Source organism: Garra rufa, chromosome 8 (assembly GCF_049309525.1).
Source record: "Garra rufa chromosome 8, GarRuf1.0, whole genome shotgun sequence".
In the NCBI taxonomy this organism is placed as follows: domain Eukaryota; kingdom Metazoa; phylum Chordata; class Actinopteri; order Cypriniformes; family Cyprinidae; genus Garra; species Garra rufa.
Window position 1 is genome coordinate 17,048,191 of NC_133368.1, and position 24,027 is coordinate 17,072,217.

General features: G+C 35.9%; 1 protein-coding gene across 2 annotated transcripts in view; it reads left to right on the forward strand.

The window, feature by feature from the left end:
* itga6a (integrin, alpha 6a) overlaps positions 1-21,373 on the forward strand; it is a 36,782-nt gene extending 15,409 nt beyond the window's left edge. The window contains exons 2-26 of one of the 2 annotated variants that reach the window (XM_073845489.1): positions 2,629-2,756; positions 2,942-3,021; positions 5,291-5,552; positions 7,875-8,006; positions 8,094-8,307; positions 8,384-8,577; positions 8,678-8,772; positions 9,980-10,107; positions 10,195-10,284; positions 10,398-10,459; positions 12,149-12,318; positions 12,481-12,624; positions 12,818-12,933; positions 13,228-13,387; positions 14,303-14,386; positions 14,459-14,538; positions 14,651-14,728; positions 16,718-16,820; positions 16,907-17,083; positions 17,253-17,351; positions 17,441-17,551; positions 17,642-17,740; positions 17,860-17,985; positions 20,071-20,186; positions 20,484-20,621. In XM_073845489.1, the coding sequence (XP_073701590.1) occupies positions 2,629-2,756; positions 2,942-3,021; positions 5,291-5,552; positions 7,875-8,006; positions 8,094-8,307; positions 8,384-8,577; positions 8,678-8,772; positions 9,980-10,107; positions 10,195-10,284; positions 10,398-10,459; positions 12,149-12,318; positions 12,481-12,624; positions 12,818-12,933; positions 13,228-13,387; positions 14,303-14,386; positions 14,459-14,538; positions 14,651-14,728; positions 16,718-16,820; positions 16,907-17,083; positions 17,253-17,351; positions 17,441-17,551; positions 17,642-17,740; positions 17,860-17,985; positions 20,071-20,172 (3,034 nt within the window). In that variant the 3' untranslated portion in view covers positions 20,173-20,186; positions 20,484-20,621. Of the gene's footprint in view, positions 1-2,628; positions 2,757-2,941; positions 3,022-5,290; positions 5,553-7,874; positions 8,007-8,093; positions 8,308-8,383; positions 8,578-8,677; positions 8,773-9,979; positions 10,108-10,194; positions 10,285-10,397; positions 10,460-12,148; positions 12,319-12,480; positions 12,625-12,817; positions 12,934-13,227; positions 13,388-14,302; positions 14,387-14,458; positions 14,539-14,650; positions 14,729-16,717; positions 16,821-16,906; positions 17,084-17,252; positions 17,352-17,440; positions 17,552-17,641; positions 17,741-17,859; positions 17,986-20,070; positions 20,187-20,483 lie in introns of both variants that reach the window. The other variant, XM_073845488.1, reaches the window with a different exon arrangement.
* Positions 21,374-24,027: the final 2,654 nt, after the last annotated feature.

Sequence of the window (24,027 nt, forward strand, 5' to 3'; positions counted from 1 at the left end):
ACACACACACACACACACACGTTTGTTTTTGTGAATTGTGGGGACATTCCATAGACGTAATGGTTTTTATACTGTACAAACGATATTTGCTATCACCCTACACCTTCCCTACACCTAAACCTAGCCCTCACAGGAGACTGTGCATATCTTTACATTCTCAAAAAAACGTATTCTGTATGATTTATAAGCCTTTTGAAAAGTGGGGACATGGGCAATGTCCTCATAAGTCACCCTCTCCTTGTAATACCTATGTCATACCCATGTTATTACACAAATTTGTGTCCTGATATGTCACAAAAACAAACACACACACACACACACACACACACACACACACACATAAAACCTTGCCTGAAAAAAAGACGCTCTTTTTTATTTCTTCATTAGTCTTACAGTATGGTCCCTGTGTTGACTGAAAGTCTAACAGAGCCAAGTTTTTGTTTTTTTATTTACTGAAGTGCCCAGAACAGTTGATTCATAAGGGCTGTCAAATAAGACGAATGTTCTGGAAACGTTTCATCAGAATAACAGTTGCTGAGCCAGCTGTTCTGAACCGCTGTGTGTGAAGCTAAGCAAACTGCCACTGTGTGCCTCACAGCCATGCTGACTTATATCTGTCTAGTAAATAATAAAAAAGACAATTCATTGAAAATAAATGCAAACCGCTATAATCGTGGTAGTAGGCAGTGAAAGAATTTTCCTTCTCTCAGGAAAGGTGTGTCTGGAATGAATTGTGGAAAAAAGGATTGGTTACGCAGCAGATGGCTATATGGTCATAATCTGAAGTTTATTATGTACTGTGATACAATGCAGATATTTGGGTGAGTCAGTTATTAATATTCAGTTTTATTTATGCTTTGCTAAGCAGTCATTAAAAATGCAATTACTTGCATGACTCTTATATTCTTGTTAATGTTGATTTTAAAAAGTCACATGATTGGGGTTTCCCCTCAAATCTACACCTATACGTGTGTCTTTTGTTCTGGTGTGAGGACAGCAGTGTGAATGTAAATAATTGATTTGGTGCAGCTGGCTGATGGGTGTTGGAAACAGGAAGACACCCGCTGATGAAATAATCTGTCACATCCTCTTCATCAGAACGCACCAGTATTATTTACGAAAGACTGATAATTACATCGCAATTACAAGGTTTTTCCTCTGTTTAGTCTTGCTACCAATCTATGGCTCTGTTCCAAAATCATCTATGGTAGCAACTAGTGCTCCTCGTGTGAACCATTATGTGAGTACACAGTTTCCAACAGAAATGAATGCTAGAGGCGTAAAACAGTGAGCACTTGTAATCGTTTTCATACACAGTTATTAGGGATGCACCAAATGTTCAGCAAATTAAAGAAAATCTGAAAATAGCACCGCTCTTGCAGTGTTTGGCCGAAAAGGCCGAATAAATTTTACGTAACAATGGCGTGACGCGATCAAATAGAGGTGCGCACTAATACAGCAAACATGTGGACAGTGTAAAAGCATTTAAAACTGTCAGAGAAAGACGCTAAAAATCATTACAAGCAACGGCAGCAAAAGACTGTTTAGTATCGCATCGCATGTCTTCCATGAGAAGAGAAAGGGCTGGTTGTTGCTGGTTACTCTATGATGACTGAAATTGCGAAATGGCCATTAGTAAATAAACTTCAGAATGTTATGTTGTCTAATACACACACAAATTGCATTTATTCTGACAGCGATGCACAAGCTCCTCAGCCAGGGTTCACAGTCCAGTTCTGCTGCCGTCAGCAAAAAGTAGTACTGAGGTCTTCTTGAGGGTTTCTGCCAAAATAAAAGTCAACGTTCATAATTGTTAGTATTGTCATTTTACTGTTGTTCTGTAAAATAAAATAAAAAAGTAAGACAATAATAATGATAACAATCATTACAACAGCTCTATTAATGCATTTATTATAACATTCTCCTTTTCTCAGCAAGGCTGCATTTATTTGTACATTAAAGCACATGCCTGATTCAAGAAGGGGGTCTTAAAAATGGCCAAAGAGTATTATTTTACTAACTTATAAATTTGAAGTTAACCTGCTTTGTTGGTAGGCTATAATGTCTACTAGAATGTTAAAAATGTTCAGTGTTAAAAAAATATTTTTAAATTGTTGTTTTGTAATAGATATGTTTTCTTTGAAAAGCAAGACAAAACTGTAAATAGCAAATATTGTCTATTTAATTATTGCAATGGTGAAAAAAAAGGCAAAATACATGGGGGGGGGGGGGGGGAACGTGTTCGGTAATCGGCATGCTTGCGATTGCGTTTTTACATCACATTAGCTTTTGTTCATTCTATGGGGTAGATGTAGTGCAGATGGTTATTTTAAAATGTCACAGAGCATTAGAGTTAAAGCGCCACTGAACGGACATTTCAAGCCAGAACCGCAGTGACTCGTACAAAACCAACATCACATAAAACATACCATATGTACATTCATCTGTTCTGGGGACAAAAACCGAACACTGTTTTAGTGCTACTTCACATCGAATATATCACGAAACGTACGTCTTTCACGTCTTGCAAAAAGTTCCAACTAGTACATTTTCAGCATAAGATCAGGTTGTTTTTTCAACACCGGATACATCGTGCAACGCTTGTTAAAATTCTTCTTATTCCCACAGATTGTTGATCGGTGCTCCTAAAGCCAGGGCTTTGTCCAATCAGGGAGCAAACATCACAGGTGGGCTGTACAGCTGTGACATCACCACCCATCCTGATGACTGCACTCGAGTGGACTTTGACAATGAGGGTACGCAGAAAAAAAAGTTTATGGATTCTTAGATTCAAAAAATATTTGTACCAGAGATTTAACATTCTATAAAATGTGCAATAGATGTTTCACTGGTTTCAATGCTCATCAAGTCAAAAATGCAAGAATTCTCTGATGTTGAATCCTAATCAAGACTTGGTTTGTGTTCATGGTGGCTCTCACAGTTGATGCTCGTGTGGAGAACAAGGAGAACCAGTGGATGGGGGTAACTGTTCAAAGTCAAGGACCTGGAGGCAAGATTGTGGTACGTCAATTGACATTCAATTACAGTGTCTTTACTTTAAAGGAACACTCCACTTTTTTTGGAAATAGGCTCATTCTCCAACTCCCCCCCGAGTTACAGTTTTTCTCAATTGCTTAAACACATTTCTTGAAATTATGCCTCTTATTTGCGAAACTCTAAACACAAATCCACAACTCCTAACTCATTTCCCCAAACTTCCTATATTGAGGTCAAAATGAAACTCTCCACTCAAAACAATTCAATCTTTCTGAAAAACCAAACTTTGCTTTCAGACATGACACACAAATCCTCAAAAACACACACACTACAACACAGTTTTACACACTGATGAGATAAATTCAAAACAATACTACAAAAACAATACAAATAAAAAACTTTTCACATGATGAACACAACAAATCTATTCCTTTTCAAGTGTTTTATTCCTTAATTTAATGTACTGTAGAGTACAGTACAAAACAGCAAAAAACAACAAAATAATTATTCTGCCCAGCATCCTGTCTTTGGTCTGGGACAGGCCAAAGAACCTCTTCAGCATCACAGGCTAAATTAGCCCTGGCCAGGCAGCAGGGGTAAAATCCTCTTGCATGCCTGATCCAACCCTGGCACTCATCAACTAAAATATACGAGACTGCTTGTCTTCTTGCCCTTGCTCTTCCTCTGTCTCTTCCATGTTTTTGTCGTCATTGTCCTCCTTCTCCTCCTCCTCTTCCTCTTTCACCTCCTACTCTTCCTCTTCAAAATTACACATTACTGTATGTGGGATATTGATTGAAAAAGACTGGATAGGATTCACAGTTACACTTGTACTAGTGGTCTGACAAAAAAAAAAAAGAAAAAAAAAAAACACACAACGTCATTGTGAAACAGAAAAAAAAGAAATATGGGCACAAAGGTGAAAATAAAAATAAGAAAGTCCACTGTCAGAATTTGTAACTCCTGTGTTGTCCTCTGTCCATATGCTTTCCAATGGAAGGTTCATGAGATGTACCTTTGATCTATTTCAGAGAACTGCTTTATCATTGGTTGATCTATATTATCTTCATTAGTGAAAGTCAAGATTCACTTGAATAATTCATGGCAAATTTACAAAAAGTCTAATAGAAATGTGTAGAATATATGATTGACAGTTTAGGACAACTAGATCAAAAATTTTGCATTTAGGTAATGATTTATACGATGAGCTAATGACTTGATGTTTTGAGGGGTAAGACTATTGCACAGAGAACTACAGTATATAATACATTTTGAGCAACATGACAATAGCAACTGATAATGTAGGAAACTGCAGACAAATGTATATTTCATTTCTGATCTGAGAAATGCACCAAAGTGACTGAGAAAAACTTTTATCCTTTTATCTCCATCGAAGGTTCTGATTGGTGTGTGCTAAATTTTGACTCCTAGTGTTTCCAGTTGGGTAATTGTGTGCTAATTGAGCTCAAACTTCGCAGACTTGAGTGAACAATATTGAATGCTTGTGCTTTCTAAATTACCTCATGGTGTAAGCACTGAGAAATGTAGGGATTTGTGTGTAGAGTTTTGAAGTAACAGTTCACCAAATATAACTCATGTGTCAAAGCAGGGAATAGTGTTTATAGTTTAGGGAAATGGGTGTGCTTTTTCAAAAATGGCGTTATAGTTTTGAAATTTTAGTTCAAAAGACTGGTTATAGTGTTTTAGCAATTGAGAAAAACTGTAATAAGTTGATTTTTACCGTTTTGAAATCCATTCAGCCGTTCTCCTGTTCTGGCGATATCACTTTTAGCATAGCTTAGCATAGATCATTGAATCCTATTAGACCAATAGCATCGCGTTCAAAAATGACCAACGAGTTTCCGTATTTGTTGTATTTAAAACTTGACTCTTCTGTAGTTATATCGTGTACTAAGACCGGTGGAAATGCAAAGCTGCGAGTTTCTAGGCTGATAAGATTAGGAACTAAACTTCCATTCCGGCGTAATAGTCAAGGAAGTTTGCTGCCGTAATATGGACGAAGCAGGCGGAGTATTATCAGAAATGAGTTCCCAGCTAGTTTAGCATTTGCACATGTGCTGCGTGGTATTACTGCTCCTGCTTCAGCCATATTACTGCAGCAAACTTCCTTGACTATTACGCCGGAATGGAAGTCAACTTATTAACTCGGGGGGAGTTGGAGAATGAGCCTATTTACAAAAAAAGTGGAGTGTTCCTTTAACATTTTACATTTATTTTCTGTTTATCACACACCGTACTATATCAGCTCAGAACTCTAGCTTCTGTCTTTCAGACATGTGCCCATCGATACCAGCGCCTGTTGTTCCCCAACACACCCCAAGAGGCGCGTGACATCACGGGACGCTGCTACATGCTCAGTCAGGACCTGAGCATCGACAGCCAATCAGATGAGGATGGGGGGAACTGGAAATTCTGTGATGGCCGCACCAGGGGTCATGAAAGATTTGGGGCCTGTCAGCAGGGCTTGGCTGCCACCTTCACTAAAGACTACCATTATGTCATCTTTGGAGCTCCAGGGGCATACAACTGGAAAGGTAGAAAAGACATCTGCTGCAAAAGATAAAACTCACACACACACTTATTGGATAAGATTCTGTGGTAAATGTAAGGTGTAGAAGACCAGAAGTAATGACACGTGTCAAGATTTTGACTGTTGTCCTGAAGTCTGGTCCATTCTGAAACACTAAAAAAGGCACAAAATGTGTTTTGACTTTATAATCACAATTTCTGTCCATCAGAAAGTTGAAAGTTACAGATTATTTAACAGAAAACTCATAAAATTAAGCAAAATATGTGTGAGATGGACTGTGTGTGGTCTGGGTGTGTCATCTGAGGCGGAGACCAGAGGAGAAGTGACTCACAGTTCACAGTTTTGACCTTTGGCAAAGTCTTACCTCATAGGCATCTCATGCAGCTATAATTTAGTTATTATGATGGACTGATCCATAAAAATAGCTAGTGTTTTCACTTGCATGTTTTGTATGCGTGATGACCCTCACTGGTGAGGAAGAGCACTGCAACAGCTCTCATTCATTAGTTTATTAATTCACAAAACTGTATTCCCCTTTGGAAATAGAGGTACATTTGTACTTCCTACAGAAATAATATACTTGATAGAAATATACTAACTTTAAGTTCAAATGTGACCCTGTACCACAAAATCAGTCTGAAGTAGCACGGGTATATTTGTAGCAATAGCCAAAAATACATTGAATGGGTCAAAATTATCGATTTCTCTTTTATGCCAAAAATCAATAGGATATTAAGTAAAGATCACGTACAATGAAGATATAGTAAATTTCCTGCTGTAAATTTATCAAAACGTAATTTTTGATTAGTAATATGCATTGCTAAGAACCTAATTTGGTCAACTTTAAAGGTGATTTTCTCAATATTTCGATTTTTTCGATTTTCAAATAGTTGTATCTCGGCCAAATATGGTCCTATCCTCACAAACCATACATCAACGGAAAGCTTATTTATTAAGTATGTATAAATCTCAATTTCTAAAAATTGACCCTTATGACTGTTTTTTTGGACCAGGATCACAAATTGGATGCAATGTTTTCAGACACTTAATTGCAGTTCTACTATTATAGCTTAAATTTATATTAAATTTAGAGTGTTTATTTTCTTGATATACGGTACAGACCAAAAGTTTGGACACACCTTCTCATTCAGGTGTGTCCAAACTTTTGGTCTGTACTGTAGATATGAATTCAACTGAAAAAAACTTGTGAAAAAATATCTTTCAGGTGGTCAAATAGCAAATAGCAGATAGTGGAGCTCTGCAGCCACCTACTGGTAAAAGTTACTTTTTTTACTTTTAAAACTGGATTTTCCAAAAGATGGGCAAAAATCTTACACTAAACCATGTGAAATTATCCATGTTATCCCCATGAATTAAAGTTAGAAATGTGGGTCTTTTATAAAGTGAATTTTACATAAAAAAGCAGTTTTTGTATAAAAACCCATTTAAAAAATATTTATTTATTAATTTTTATATATTTAAAAAATATCACTAACCCACTGAAAACTGCACAAATGTAGAGTAAAAAAATATACAGTACAGACCAAAAGTTTGAATGAGAAGGTGTGTCAAAACTTTTGGTCTGTACTGTATATTATGTAGGACTTAAGTACAACATTTGAAATAAATATATAATTACGGCAACACTTTAGAATAGGGAACACTTATTCACTATTAACTATGACTTTTTTGTGACTGCTTATTAATATTTGGTTAGTTGTTAAGTTTAGGTATTGGGTAGGATTAGGGATGTAGAATAAGGTCATGTAGAATAATGCATTAATATGTGCTTAATTAGTACTAATAAATGGCTAATATTCTATTAATATGCATGCTAATAAGCAACTAGTAAAGAAACCGTAAAATAAAGTGTTACCTTAAGTTGTAACTTAGTACACTAAAATATGTTAATATATAAACATAATTATAATTAAAAATTACAATCAAGCATATTACATGTGATTTAGTATAAATACTGTAAGTGTACTTCTTAAAAGCACAACAGAAGATCAATAAAGATAAGGATTTAAAATTTGCATTAAACTAAAACTTTTCATTTGACACTTTTCAACAGAGTAATTTTCATGAAATGTCATGAAAACATGCTGTCCTTATCTCCTTTATTAAATGTATACATTTTCTCGGAAATACATTGTAAAGATATATGCTTTAAGGATTTAATTGCACATTTAAAACAATTAATCAAAACAATTTTTAAAAATTCACAAGGATTTACTCAAATAAATTACACGTTTTTAATAATAACCAGTGTTCTATTAAAATAATTGTGTTGTTTATTTCTCACCCCATCACATCCGTTCTCTAGGTATAGTACGAGTCGAGCAGAAGAATAACACTCTGTTGGAAATGGGCTTGTTTGATGATGGTCCTTATGAGGTGGGAGATGAAAACCGGCTGGATCCAAATCTTGTGCCAGTACCAGCCAACAGTTACTTAGGTGAAATTGAGAACCATTCACATCTGTGTTTGTGTGTTGCATTTTGACGTTCATGCGTTTGTGACACTGAATCTCCTGTACATACAGGATTCTCTCTAGATTCCGGCCACAGTATCACAGAGAAAGGCAAACTCGTCATAGTGTCAGGAGCGCCGAGAGCCAATCACAGCGGTGCAGTGGTGTTTTTGCGGAAGGAAGGCGAAATGTCCACCATGCTCACACCTGAACACGTTCTGGAAGGACCAGGACTCGCATCCTCCTTTGGATATGCTGTCGCTGTGGTGGACCTGAACGGCGATGGGTGGGTGACTCAGGATCTGTAGATCCTCCTCAGGAACAAAGAGTAGGTAACTGAACTGTGTTGATTGTCTTTCCAGTTGGCAGGATGTTGTGGTTGGTGCACCCCAGTTCTTCCAGAGAGATGAGGAAGTGGGTGGAGCTGTGTACGTTTACATCAATAAGGCTGGAAGGTGGAAGGACGTCATTCCTACTCGCCTGAATGGAACGAAAGACTCCATGTTCGGACTGACTGTGGAGAACATTGGAGACATCAATCTGGATTCTTTTGAAGGTTGAACGAAGAAGTTGATTTTCAGTTTTCAATGCAAATAATGCTTGATTTTAGTTTGTTTGATTGATTAAGTTGTTTAATGTTCCTGCTTTTATCTCAGATATTGCAGTAGGCGCTCCTTATGCAGACTCAGGGTTTGGAAGTGTGTACATCTACCACGGATCTGCTGACGGCATCAATACCACACCAGCTCAGGTTAGACGCTCCCCACTGTCTGTCTCTCTCAGTTTTCTCTTCTGTCTGCAGTTTTAATGGATGTGTCAGTGAGAAATTACTTGGATCAAATATTGGTGGAACTGAAAGAAATAAATGGCACTATGAGATTCATTTTCCAATGTTATCCGGTTTAAAAGGTTTTCCATTTTCAGCATAAAACATTGGCGAAAAAATAGATAGTTATTTGGTTTTATACATTAGATATTTCATTGTATATCTAAATCTAATTTGGTTTTGGTTCTACTTTGTTTTTATCTGATGTAACTGTACTCTTTCTGTTGTGAACTTCAAAACAAATATAGGTTTTTAAATATGATATTTACAGTGCATTTGCGAGGGTACTTTAGGTGCTTTTTTGCAAATTTCACGTGTGTTTTCAAGGGTCTTCACTGAGGAGAAGACTGAGTCTTGAGCCACACTGCCATAAAGCCCAGATTGGTGAAGTGTTGCAGTGATGTTTGACCTTCTGTAGGTTTCTCCTATCTGCATATATGATCATGGAGCTCAACTAGAGTGACCATCAGCTTCTTGGTCACCAGTCTAACCAAAGTCCTCCTCTATCAATTGCTCAGTTTGCCCAAGAGCCCAGCTCTAGAAAGAGTCAAGAGTTTTCAAATAGAGACTACATGCTTCTGTGAACCTTCAATGCAGCAGAATTTTTTCTGAACTCTTTCTCAGATGCGTGGCTTGACGCAATCCTGTTTCTGATTTCTGCGGGAAGTTTTTTTGACCTCAGGGTTTGGTTTTTGCTCTGATATGCATTTTCAGCTGTTAGACCATTTATTAAGACATGTGTCTTTCCAAATCATACCCATTCAGTTGAATTTGCCACAGGTTAACTTCACTCAAAGTGTAGTAACATCTACAAGCGATATGAATGCTCCTGAGCTTTTCTCTTAGATAAGGGTATGAATACTTATGCAATGGAATCATTTAGGTTTTTTGTTTTTTGCTTTTCAGCTATGGTGTATAAAGTGTAGATTGATGTGGAAAAAATAATAATTTAAAGCAGTTTAGAATAAGGCAGCAACATAAAACGAGAAAAAATGAAGGTTTATGAATACTTTCGCAAGGCAATGTATATGGTTTTTACAGTTTTATATTTTGTGTGGTAGTTTTTGCTGTTAAACAATTAATACAGCTAATTACCTTTGTTCAAATCCACTAATCTGACATGATCTTGTAGGTTCTGGAGGGTAGACAGCACAACATTAAGATGTTCGGCTATTCTCTGGCTGGAAACATGGACCTGGATCATAACTCGTACCCTGATCTTGCCGTGGGCTCGCTCTCTGACACAGTTTTCATATACAGGTGCTGATAGCTCATATGTCATGTCAAAAGTTTTACCTGGAGATGTTTTGAGATCCTATAGCTTGATATAACATCTCTTGTGTGCAGGTCTAAAACAGTCATTAGCATCAAGAAAGACATCAAGGTGACACCAAAGGAGATTGACTTGATGAAGAAAACATGTGGCAACAGCGTTTGGTGAGATACTGACAAAACAAAAGCTCAAGAAGCATCTTTCATAAATGTGCTGGACATTTTGAACTCTGTCCTGTGGGAAATATTCATGGTGTTTATTCTTGCATCCTTCATAGCTTGACTGTGGAAGCGTGTTTCTCATATAAAGCAAACCCATCCACCTACAACCCCAAACTCAGTAAGTCTGTTTATGCTCTTATATTGAGAAACAAACATTATCTATTATTCTTTTGTAGTATTTAGTTTAAGGAGCTGTTCACACCAAGGATGATAAGAATAACTATAAAGTTTAATAATCATTTTAAGCCCTTAGCGTACCAACGTTCCCCCGGCGGGACGTTTTGTATTGAGTTAAGTTTGACAGGAATGCTAAGTTAATTATATACAAAAAGAGAAGTCCACACTGAAACTATAGTGATAACGAAACAGAGAAACAATATTAGAATCACTTTTCAGCTGATGAATGCTAAAAATATTGACAGCCAATCAGAATCCATTCGGCTGTAAAGTGCTTGAAGGTTTAAAGTGGCAACATATGCTTATAATAAACAGAACGCTATCATCTGTTGGCTTGGATGTTTATATAGTTATCAATATTACCTTCATAATTATTGTTCTTAATGTGAATGGTGCTTACGGTTTAGTCTAGGTGTATTCTGTTTTTGCTGACAGGTCAAAAGTTACACCTTGCAGAATCTGCAAAATGTTAATTATTTTACAGAACAAGAGGGACTATACAAAATGCATGTTAATTTTTATTTAGTACTGACCTGAATGAGATATTTCACATAAAAAATGTTTACATAGTCCACAAGAGAAAATAATAGTTCAATTTATAAAAAAACCCAGTTCACAAGTTTACATCCCCTTGATTCCTAATACTGTGTTGTTACCTGAATGATCCACAGCTGTGATTTTTTGTTTGTTTAGTGATAGTGGTTCATGAGTCCCTTGTTTGTCCTGAAAAGTTAAACTGCCCGCTGTTCTTTAGAAAAATCCTTCAGTTCCTATAAATACTTTGGTTTTCCAGCATTTTTGTGTATTTGAACCCTTTCCAACAATGACTGCATGATTTTGAGATTCATCTTTTCACACTGAGGACAACTGAGGGACTCATATGCAACTATTACAGAAGGTTCAAACACTCACTGATGCTCCAGAAGGAAACAAGATTAATTCAAAGCCAGGGTGTGAAAACCTTTGAACAGAATGAAGATGTTTACATTTTTATTACTTAGCCTAAATATATTATTTATATGTAGTACTGCCCTTCAGAAGCTATAGAAGATACTTCCTAGAATACAAAAGTAGTTAAATTTACTCTGATCTTCAAATTCAAAAAGTTTTTACCTCTGTAATAGTTGCATATGAGTCCCTTAGTTGTCCTCAGAGTGGAAAGGGTTGTTGGAAAGGCTTCAAATTCACAAACATGCTGAAAAAACCCCGCAAAGAATCTGTGGGACCTGAAGGATTTTTCTGAAGAACAGCGGGCAGTTTAACTGTTCAGGACAAACAAGGGACTCATGAACCACTATCACTAAAAACACACAGCTGTGGATCAGTCAGGTAACAGTATTAAAAATCAATTCAAAAGTGTATGTAAACTTTTGACGTCATTTTTATAAATTCATCTATTATTTTCTCTTATGGACTATATGTAAAAGTGTTTTACGTGAAATATCTTTTTCAGGTCAGTACTAAACAAAAAATAGCATGCATTTTATATGATCCCACTTATTTTAGTAAAATAATTAACATTTTGCAGATTCTGCAAGGTGTATGTAAACTTTTGACCTCAACTGTAAGTGCATTTCTTCATTTTGAGATCTGCACTCAGACATTCTAAATGTTTTTGTTTGTTTGCCAGCCATTTCCTGTACACTTGAGGCAGAGTGGTACCGCAGGAAGCTTGGTCTTCCATCTAGGGTTGTGTTTCTGGAGAAGAGCGCGAGCGATCAGGATTTTCAGTCGACTGGCATTCTGGAGCTGCGAGGACAGAACAAGAAAGCCTGTTATAAGGCCAAACTCAGATTACAAGTAAAACTTTAAAGTTGTAATGAAATAGGTGCACTATCCCTATAATTGTTATTTTGGAATTAGGAACTTTGGAACTAGCATCTGTTTAGGCTTTCATTAATTAAATCCTATTTATTTCAATACATGTTGACTGAGTAGTATCTGCTATGTCCTGGTTTTCAGGAAGGCATCAGGGATAAGCTCAGAGCGATTCCTATCGAGGTGTCTGTGGCCATTCAGAGCGCAAAGAGAGGAAAACGACAAAGCTCTCTGCCACAACTAACACCAATACTAGACTCCACTGTGCCCAACAAGACCATCACCGAGGTATACTCACTATTTACTGCATGTTATTAGGAAATCTTATGAACAGTCAGTACATCTTTAAATGCAAATGTAATTAATGTGATATATATCAGCAATGCATTTTGCATAGAGAACAATATCTAAATAGGCTAATTAATGAAGTAATATAAAACACATAGACTTGAGGTTTGATTTGCCACTTTTCCTGGCCTAGGTGAACTTCCTAAAGGAGGGATGTGGCACAGACAACATCTGTCAGAGTAATCTACACCTGCAGTACAGGTTCTGCTACAGAGAGTCCAAACAGGATGTGTTTCCTCCTCTACCGCTGTATGTATGAGTAATAAATTCCATGCTAACATGCAACACAAACCCAACACACACCAGCTCACAGACACTCATTTAGTTCTGCTATTAATATCTATTATACATGTGAAAAATAAGAAATCTTATTGTATCAGTAGCATATGTATAGCTGATTATCTTGATTACTAAACATCTATTAAACATTTGATATAAACAAAAAATGTATGCCCTGATACACTATTGGATGATAGATTGCATGTTATTTGCAATCAGTAAACAAGGTTTCTTTGTTGGTGCTAATTCACATCCATCTCTCAGGGAGAATGGTGTGCCAGTGATTTCTCTGAGTGATCAGAAGGACATTGCTCTGGAGGTCACAGTGAGGAACAGGAATGGAGACGATGCCCATGAAGCCAAATTGGTGGGGCATTTTGATGAATCTCTCTCGTACTCTGGATTCAGGTCGCTGAGAACTACTGTAAGTGGATCACAAGTCTATCTCTAAATCTTCTCTATTTGATTTAACCCCTTAACTGTCACCCCCATTTTTTAAAATAGGCATGAAAGTGCACTATCCAAACTCCAATTGTTGTAATTCCTGAACACTTTGGAATAACGATATAAGGTTGGTCTCTTTTTAAAGAAGACAATCAGCAGAATTTTTTCAAAAAAAATAAAGTTTCAACAAATTATAGAAGTTTAAATTTACTGTAAATAAAATGCACTGAACAATTTTTATTATATTTTATATAAAATATATATTTTACATAAGGTTTTATCCTAAATTTGATATCAAATTGAAGCCTCACATCTAAATAAGTTATGTTCCAAATTTGAAGTTGATATGAAAAAAATTAAGGTTCCTGTGAAAGTTTGTTTTGGCGTTATACCACAAACAGCCACCGGGTGCCATCCAAATGCCATATATTTTTTTATGCATTTTTCTGTCAAAAAAGTCAAAGTTTTTCTGAAAATATTCAATCTATCACAAAATAACCTGATACTCTTTCTAATGATATGTTTTTTGTCAAGATTGTAAAAAGTTGTGATTCTAAAAGGCCGTAATGCATTTTGTAATATGACACCGCTAAGGGGGAGGAGACCGCCAAACGAATTTAAACTACCTTTCCCATGGTAAGGCAATGTCCAATTTCAAAATGGTTTTCACAGGATGATTCTTGAGCTTCTAAGCTTTCAAATGATATATAATTTATGTTGGCTACTAAAACATTTGATAGAGAAAAAGGACAACAGAAAAAAGAGTGCCAAGCGTCCCACAGGTGGGACGGTGACAGTTAAGGGGTTTTAAACACTTTTATGTTCATGTCATCACTCACATTTATGCTCGCATTGTGCTGTGATGTTGTGTAACCAAACCCCTGTCGTCCTGTAGGATAAACATGTGATCTGTGTTGCCAATCAGAATGGCTCTCTGGCAGACTGTGAGCTGGCAAATCCTTTTAAAAGAGATTCAGAGGTCAGTTATAGTTCAAAGTTGCAATATTACTCTGTCATAAATTGTCTTTTTATAACTCAAATGTTTTTATAGGTAACATTCTATATCATTTTGAGCACTGGCAAGATATCACTCGACACCAAAGAGGTTGAGATCGACCTTCAGCTGGAAACGTATGTCTGAAATATCAAAATCACAATTGATTTAAACATGTTTGATATACAAACTAAAATGCTACCGTAAGCCTGTTTAATTGAATGATGACTGTATACTGTTCTCATGCAGAACAAGTTCACAGGAAGGCCTAGGCAAAGTGAAGGCCAAAGCCAAAGTGGTGATTGAACTGCTTCTTTCCGTACAAGGGTACGTATCATCATTTTATTTAGGCAAACGTGCTTTCCATTGAAAATCATTGCTGTCTTGGAGAGAAAACTGAGACATTAAAAAGACATTTTCTGCCTTCCATTACTTATTGCAGTTGAGGTCAAAAGTTTAAACCCCCCTTTCAGAATCTGCAAAATGTTAATTATTTTACCAAAATAAGAGGGATCATACAAAATGCATGTTATTGTTTATTTAGTACTGACCTGAATAAGATAGGCTATGCCACATAAAATATGTTTACAAATAGTCCACAAGAGAAAATAATAGTTGAATTTATTAAAAAAAAGTTTACACCTCCTAGATTCTTAATACCAAATGATCCTGAATCATTTTGATGTTGTTTAGTGATAGTTGTCCCTTGTTTGTCCTAAACAGTTAAACTGTCTGCTGTTCTTTTGAAAAATCCTTCAGGTCCCACAAATTCTTTAGTTTTCCAGCATTTTTGTGTATTTGAACCCTTTCCAACAATGACTGCATGATTTTTGGATCCATCTTTTCACACTGAGGACAACTGAGGAACTCATATGCAACTATTAAAGAAGGTTCAAACACTCACTGACGCTCCAGAAAGAAACACAATGCATTAAGAGCCGGGGGGGAAAACTTTTGAACAGAATGGAGATGTGTACATTATTCTTTTTTGGCCTAAATGTCATGTGTTTTTCATTTAGTACTGCGCTTCAGAGGCTACAGAAGATAGTTAGAGTTTCCCAGAAGACAAAATCTGTTAAATTTACCCTGATCTTCAAATCTTCAAAAGTTTTCACCCCCCAGCTCTTAATGCATTGCTTTTTCTTCTGGAGCATCAATGAGCATTTGAACCTTCTGTAATAGTTACATCTCTCAAAATCATACAGTCATTGTTTGGAAAGGGTTTAAAAACTCAGAAATGCTGGAAAACTCAACAGTATACAAGTTAAGTTTGTACACTACATGCAGCGGTAGGGTTGGGGGACTCTTAAGTTTAAGTGTCAAAACTTCTAAAGCAAAGGCTGCAAAGACTTAAACAGAGTTTACCATGAAGCTATAGAAATACTGAAATCAATACTGCTCTGTCACCTCTGTACTCTTGAGTACAGCACTTAACCTCAGGTTAAAAGCAACTGTTAATAACTACTGACGTACTGTATCTCTGCCATCACATACTTACCAGAATGACTCCCCTTGTGAAAAACAAGTACACTTTAGCATACTTTAGAGTACTTATTGCTGAAATAATATACTTTAAAAGAATATACTGAAGTGTGAATTGAATGTTTTTTGAAACGTGGTGATTGCAGTTAAATGAGAATTGTATTAAATTCAGTTAGCTGAATTTAGTGTGCTTTTGACCCACTTGAGTAGGACTTAAGTACATATTTATATGTAATTTCCTCATTATTTCAGTTTTCCTTAAAACATGGTTAAAGTGTACTGCCAAATAACAAGCATTTCTGCTAAACTAAAATGTACTTGCATGACATTTCAAATTTAAAAACATGTTTTTAAATGTATTTACACGTGTGTAATGAAATTGCAATTTAGTAAACATTAAAATATTTAAAAGTAGACTATTTTAAAGCAAAGTGTACTTTTAAGATTTAAAATGTATGCTAAGTTGGCACCGATAGCCTTGTGTTTAGTGCGCCGACATAAAGCGCAACTGTGCGAGTTCGATTCCCGCCTCGAGGTCCTTTGCCAATCCTACTCCCCTCTCTCTGCCCATTGATTTCCTGTCATCTCTCTACTGTCCTGTGCATAAAAGCCCAAAAAATATAACCTTTAAAATGTATGCTAAAATAACACTTTGATTTTATAATGTGCATACACACAAGTTGCCTTTTATTTCATTAATATTATATTATCTGCGAGTACAGTTTTTTGTGCACATTAAATACAATTAAGTGCACTTCTTTTTTGTCTTATGTCATCACATCATGTCAGCAAGTATGTTGTATTTGATCGCTGTGCCTTTTTGTTGTTTATCAGGGTTGCTAAGCCATCTCAGGTCTATTTTGGAGGTGAAGTCAAAGGCATGAGCGCTATGAAGAGAGAGGAGGAAGTCGGCAGCTTGATCGAATATGAATTCAGAGTAAATGATAAAAGAGTTTTGAAGAATCATATCACATCACTATTTTTAAAAAGCTCTTTTAAACTAAATATTTGATTTTTATGCAGGTTATTAATTTGGGAAAGCCTCTGAAGTCTTTTGGAACTGCATCTCTCAACATCCAGTGGCCTAAAGAAACCTCTGTGGGGAAATGGCTGCTGTATCTGATGAAAATCAACACCAAGGACCTGCAGTTAGTCACCTGTTCACCTGAGCGAGAGATAAACCCTCTCGGACTGAGTGAGGTACCAAATACACCAAATATGCTGTCGAAACATTCTTATGTTTTAAACTAGTCAAAATATTATGCTAGATTGAGAAAACATTTGTAAAATTGGACCTGAAGCTGAAGAGGTTGATGATAAACCAAACAACACCACAGACAAAAAGTAAACACATGTGTCATACTTCCAGGAGTCAACATCAAGGAGAAAGCGCGAGCTAGAAGAGCGAAAACCATCTGAGGGGAGTAAAACATTGCTTTTCCCTGACAAGCGCAAGCACAAGATTCTGGTAATGAGATGTGGTTATTTGTATTTGTGGTAAACTTTCATTTTTAGCATTGCAAAAACAACTCCTTGAAATGAACGTTTTCCTCATAGTCTTGCAGTGGAGATGCCAGATGTGTGGAGATCAAATGCCCCCTACAGGGCTTGGACAGCACTGCGGTCATCATTTTAAAATCCCGGCTGTGGAATTCCACTTTCCTTGAGGTAAGGACACTAAAGAATGCCTGTTTTGTTCCTTTGAAAGAATGTCTTGGGTTGCTAAAGCATTCTGTTTTGTCTCCCTCTCTCAAACAGGATTATGTGAACTACAATTACCTTGATATAATAGTGAAAGCCTCAATAAGTCTGGATGTTTCTGCCAAGAACATTGTCCTTAAAAATCCTGAGACCCAGGTAACACAGTTTCCCATTCAAGCGTAACACTCTGAAATCTGTGAAAACATTTAAATATGTAAATGATATACTGTGTGAGTTATCAAAGCAGCTAGACTTACTTTACATGTGATGGCTAGGTGAGGCTGACCGTGTTCCCAGAGACGACAGTGACTCCGTTCGGAGGCGTCCCATGGTGGATCATTCTGGTGGCTGTTTTAGCCGGAATTCTAATGCTGGCTCTTTTAGTTTTGTTACTCTGGAAGGTAATAAAACACTCACACACACAAACATAAAGTTAACATAAACCCAGTAGCATTATTCCATTGCTTAAGAAATATTTTTGGTTGAAAGCTTGAATGTGGACTTTTACATTAATATTTAAAATCATTTTTTTTTTTACGTTTTTTTTTTTTTTTTTTTCCATTTTTATAGCTTAATTTATCCTGGTTTACACTTTTAACGGCCCTAAGAAGTATTTGGAGACTGAACTACACTTAAAAAAATGAATGTCATTACATTGCATAAATAAAATAAAATAAAAAAGTGTGAAATATTTTTTCAAGAGAGATGCCACAAAGTGCACACAGGACGTAATGATGCTCAATGTTTACTGCAGTTGATTTTTTTCTTTTTTTAATAGTTTACATTTATATAAAATGCAATTAGCTGAACTTGTGCTTTTTTGACCTACTGAAGTAGGTCTTGAGTACATCTTTATTTGTAATTTCATATTTCTAATTGCTTTGAAATATAGTCAAAGTGTAACGCAAGGTATACTAACAAGTATTTGTGTGTGATTAAATATATATACTGAGTATATATAAATATACACACATATCTAGATATAATTTTTTTTTATATATATATTGTTTACATAATATATGTGTGTGTATTGTGTTTTTTATATAAACACACACACATGGTTTGATATATTTAAGACAAAAATTATGTTAATATATTAAATATATTTATATAAAATATATGTAAAATATACATGTAAATATATTTTTAATATATACTGTACGTGTCTTATATATATATATATATATATATATATATATATATATATACATATATATACATAATAAATATACACAATACACACACACATATTATGTAAACAAAAACTTATTTGGGATGCGATTTATATACATGTGTGTATTTATATATACCCAATAAATATGCACAGTACACACATATATTATGTAAACCAAAACTTATTTTGAAAGCGTATAATTTTGATTAATCATTTGACAGTACTAAAATAAATATTTTATATATAAATTTAACAAATTTTTCATTAATATATTCATGTATATGTGTGTATTTATATATAAATAATAAATATACACAGCACACACATATATTATCTAAATAAAATCTTTTATTTTGGATGTGATTAATCACGATTAATCGTTTGACAGCACTAATATAAATATTTTATATATAAATCTAACATTTTTTTAATAATATATACATGTATGTGTGTGTATTTATATATACATAATAAATATACACAACACACACACACACACACACACATATATATTATGTAAACAAAAACTTATTTTGGATGTGATTAATCACGATTAATCGTTTGACAACACTAATATAAATATTTTATATATAAATCTAACATTTTTTTATAATATATACATGTATGTGTTTGTATTTATATATACATAATAAATATACACAACACACACACACATATGTAACATACTTTCCATTAATATATACATGTATGTGTTTATTTATATATACATTATAAATATACACAGTACATATATGTAAACATAAAAATTATATTTTGAATGTCATTAAACACAATTAATCGTTTTGCAGCCCTAGTGTAATGATGAAGTCACAATTTAGTACATAAAATATATAAACCTTTAAATGTAATATCCAATATGTAACAGTACAAAAGCCAAAATAAGTGTAATTTAACACAACAAAATATTATATTATTTAAAATGTATTTTAAAAGTACACTTAACTGTGTTAAAAACAGTCACAAAGTGTGCTGTCTTTAAGCACACTTAAATAGTGTTTTACTCCATTAAAATTATATTATCTGCAAGTACAGGTTTTTTAAAACATACTTTTAAGATCTGAAGTACACAGCAAGTGGACAACCACTAAAATCACCAAAACACCAGCTGATTCAAAGACATTGAGCAAAAATTCTCCTGTAACATTTGGGCATTTAATGCAATGACATTCATACATTTTTATTCAGGTTTTACTATGCTTTTTGTAACCCATTTATTAATCATATAAAATATGTGCTAGTGCACTTATCATGACATGTTTTGCAATGACCCCTGAATTTGCCCCCTCTGTAGTGCGGTTTCTTCAAGCGGGCCCAGAAGGACGAATATGATGCTGCATTTCACAAAGCTGAGATTCACACTCAGCCCTCAGACAAACAGTCCACTGAGGCCTAGCTCTCCTTACCAGGGTAAAACACGATCGCTGCAGCAGATTGGTGTCTGCATGACGTGTGGCCTAACTCACTAACTCATCTTTTGCTTTGACGAAAGGAAAGGAAAGACACATGCTGCACAGCGTGCTTCGCTCTTTCCGTGTGAAGCTCGGTTTTTGTTTTGTATTGTGTCGATGGGTGTGCTTCTACATTTCCTGTTTTGTCAAGCATGTCCCCGTCTCAGTGTTCTCCAAAGCGCATAATCGCAGAATGAAATCGAGTTTAATCAAGTTTTGAGATGATGCTAATGTGCTTTTGTTCTTTCTCTGTCAGTGTGGATTTTTCAAACGCTCCAAATATGAGGACAGCGTTCCGAAATATCACGCGGTGAGGATTCGTAAGGAGACACGTCTCTTGAAAGATGGAAAGGACATGTTAGATCCCTTGGAGAAGAAGCAATGGATGACCACATGGAATGAGAACGAGAGCTACTCATGAGACTGTCTCTGCATTTGCTGTGGACAATTTGCTGCCATCAGGTGTCTCCAGTTATGAAAAGTTTCAGACGAAGTCCACCTCTGCACAGTCTCTGAGCCCACAAGGAGAGAGAGGGCTTTACATATCCACGTTTTTGGTAACTAAAGTGTAAAGACTGGCTTCTGGATACCTCTGGGCTTTTTGTTTGCAATGCCACTCCTTAAAAAGTGTTTGTATATTTTTGGAAGATGCATGAGATGCCAAGACGGAACTGTCTTGTTTTTCTTTGTAAATATTTTACAATGCAGTTTATTTATTTTGTCTTGTAATTTTGTACTAAGATGCCTACTGCGCATGAACTGCCCAAAGATTATTTTTCATGTCTTTCGGGTAGCTATGATTAGATTGAATGTTTTGAGGTCTGTCAGGTGAAGCTCAAGCGAGCAGTGTCAGAAAATAAAAAATAAACGAGTCAGTGAGTTACTACTGAACAATGCTGATCTTTGACCGAAACATATAGTTATGCAACTGGAGCAGTTCTTCAGATGTGAGTACATGCACAAACCATCACATGATGATACATCTGCATAATCTGATGTAGTTTTAACACGAAACATCTCTAGATTGCTAACAAAAACTAACATTTCCTTGCTAATCAGCATGTTGGTTGGTAATAAAGATAGATTACCATTAAAGAGGCATCAGCTGTTCTTCAGTAGTTCTGCAATCTATTGATGTGCATCAGCATGATTGTTTTGAGTTTCCTTATGCAAGAGTTCAGTTCCAAAAAACCTGCCTGTTATTTTCAAGTAACCCTAAACACTTTGATTAGCTGGTTCAGATGTGTTTGATTGAAAGGTTGGAGACCCCTGCCTCATGCCCTTACCTGTCTAACAAAAAGAAAGTAACTCAATACCGGGAATTTTTCATGTTTACACCTGTTTTTTTGTCTTTGTCAATCTGCCTTTTGGCCTTTTTTCTGCCTTTTGTGCTGCCAAACTACACTAAAACTACTAGCTTACGTACACAGGTGCCAGCCAATGAAACAGGATTCTCTTGACGTTTAGTGAAACACTGCAGGTCACATCAGTTCTCTACGGTAGTCTTAACTGACAAATGGATGAAACATTATCAGAGACCAATAGAACATAGCTTACAGTTTTAAAGACATTTGTTACTCATTCACATACAGTTGAGGTCAAAAGTTTATGTACACCTTGCAGAATCTGCAAAATGTTAATTATTTGACAAAAATAAGAGGGATCATACAAAATGCATGTTATTTTTTATGATGTTTCTTAAAGCAAAGTTCGGGAGGAGCACGTCAGATACTTAGCCTAATTAACACAGCTGGAACTCACTCAAGCCAATCTACATCATGCATAAATAAAGCCGACTCACCTCTACCCATTTGACGGATTATCAGCATTCGGTTTGCACCTTTTGCCATGACATCACAGATCTTTCCCAGGATTTACAGGATTCATCGCGGTCTCTGCTTGACCAGCCACACACGCTCTCACCAAAGCCCTTAAAATGTAATCTCGCCCCCACCGGCGTCACTTCCAAACTTCTTCCCCGGCATCCTCTTGTCATCCGGCCGGGCCAACAATTCCTCCGATCGGAAAGTGGATCGTTTTTAATGCCTGAGGCAAACGCTGATCAATTCCGACGCACCGTCCTCGCGGATGATAAACAAAGTGAATCCGTACTATCTTATTCGTTTCCCTTCAATCAGCCAACCTCACTCTTAAATCCACTCCAGCAGGGCAGCCAATATTTCCAGCAAACTCGCAAAGCCCCGTACTCCCCTCGTTCGATACCACCACCGCCCCGCATTAGACCCGGCTCGTGCACTGGGTCTCACCGGCAGGCCTTCAACGAGCCCGGGCCGCGCCCCAGATCTCATCGCACCAAAGCCACTCACTGCCCGCTTTGGCTCAACCATTTAACGTGGCTCTCCCGGCCACAGCATCGAATGCAGCTCTCGTAGCAGACACTATAGCCTGAAGACGTCTCCGCTAGAGACACAGGTCATGTTGCAAATAAATTTTAGAAACAGTTGCAAAGGTAGGTCATTTTTTGCTAGAGGCTTTTAAACGATGTTGTGACATAAAATGATGTCAATGTAATTTTTGTACCTAGGATTGAAGAAACTCCGTAAAACACAACAAATTACTCAGTTTCTGAATTAATATTATTTTTATTTTAAATTTTAAATTACACATTTCACTCATAATCTGACAAAAGATCGATTTTCGAGAAATAAGTGTTTGCCTAAATGACTATAAATAAATAAATAAATATTAAAATAAAATAAATAAATAAACAGCGCAAGTGCAACTAAGCACTCGTGATGTGCATATTGCAAGCACTTCTCTCCAAGTCTCTAGCGGATGTGCCACTAGGCTAGCTTTTCAACACTTATTACTTTGCATGGTTAAGAGGAAAATGTCTTTTTAGCATCTTATTTTCAAAGCATGCCTGAAGTTGCTAAATTTTTTACATTTATAGGATATTTCACTAAATATTAGGGCTGGGTATTGTCACCAATTTGGCGATTCGATTCTTATTTTTATGGTTTCGATTCGTTTTGATATCAATATTTCATTTAAAATGTTAGTTTTGCAGACATGTGATCCATATTTTGATATAAATGTTGGTAACTGAAACTCTCCTACTTAAGTTTATTACTGAAACACACATCTACATTAATAATAGGGTGCACACAGTTGTTATTTTAAACAACTTTTATTTTAAATGAACACTGTAACAAGAAGTCATAAATATGTGCATCCATTGTACACCATGTAAACAAACTGCAAAATGCACATTACTGTAAAAAATAAATAAATAAAAAGACTGTAAATGTGCAACAGTGAAATCTATCAAGAACTTCAAACATGTTTAAGAAATAAAACTTTTTTCTAAATTCAAAACACTCAAAACAGGCCCATCATAAAGCCTTTGTCTGCTTATACAAAACATTCTAACTGTCCATAAAACTAACAGTTCTTAACTACAGCCTAATCATTTTTCTGCAAAAGAAGCAGCTGATCAACATGTTCTGATCTGATCTAAGGCAGCTCCTTTGCGCTGTGATTAGATTACCAGCGGTTGAGAAAACTCTCTCAGCAGGAACACTAGTGACACCTTCAGGAGGAGAGGTGAATATTCATATCCTCTTACGTGAAGCACGTGCATTAAGAATAGATTCGGGGATTTCCCGAATGGATATAGTTGCATTCAACTGAAGATCGATTAAAATCGGAGAATCAATATTTTTTACCCAGCCCTACTAAATATGTTGCTATGTGCTTTGGAAAAGACGTCGCTAAGGTAATCTGAGAAGTTGCAAAATCTGGTAACAATTTGTCCAATTGGTAACACTACCATACTG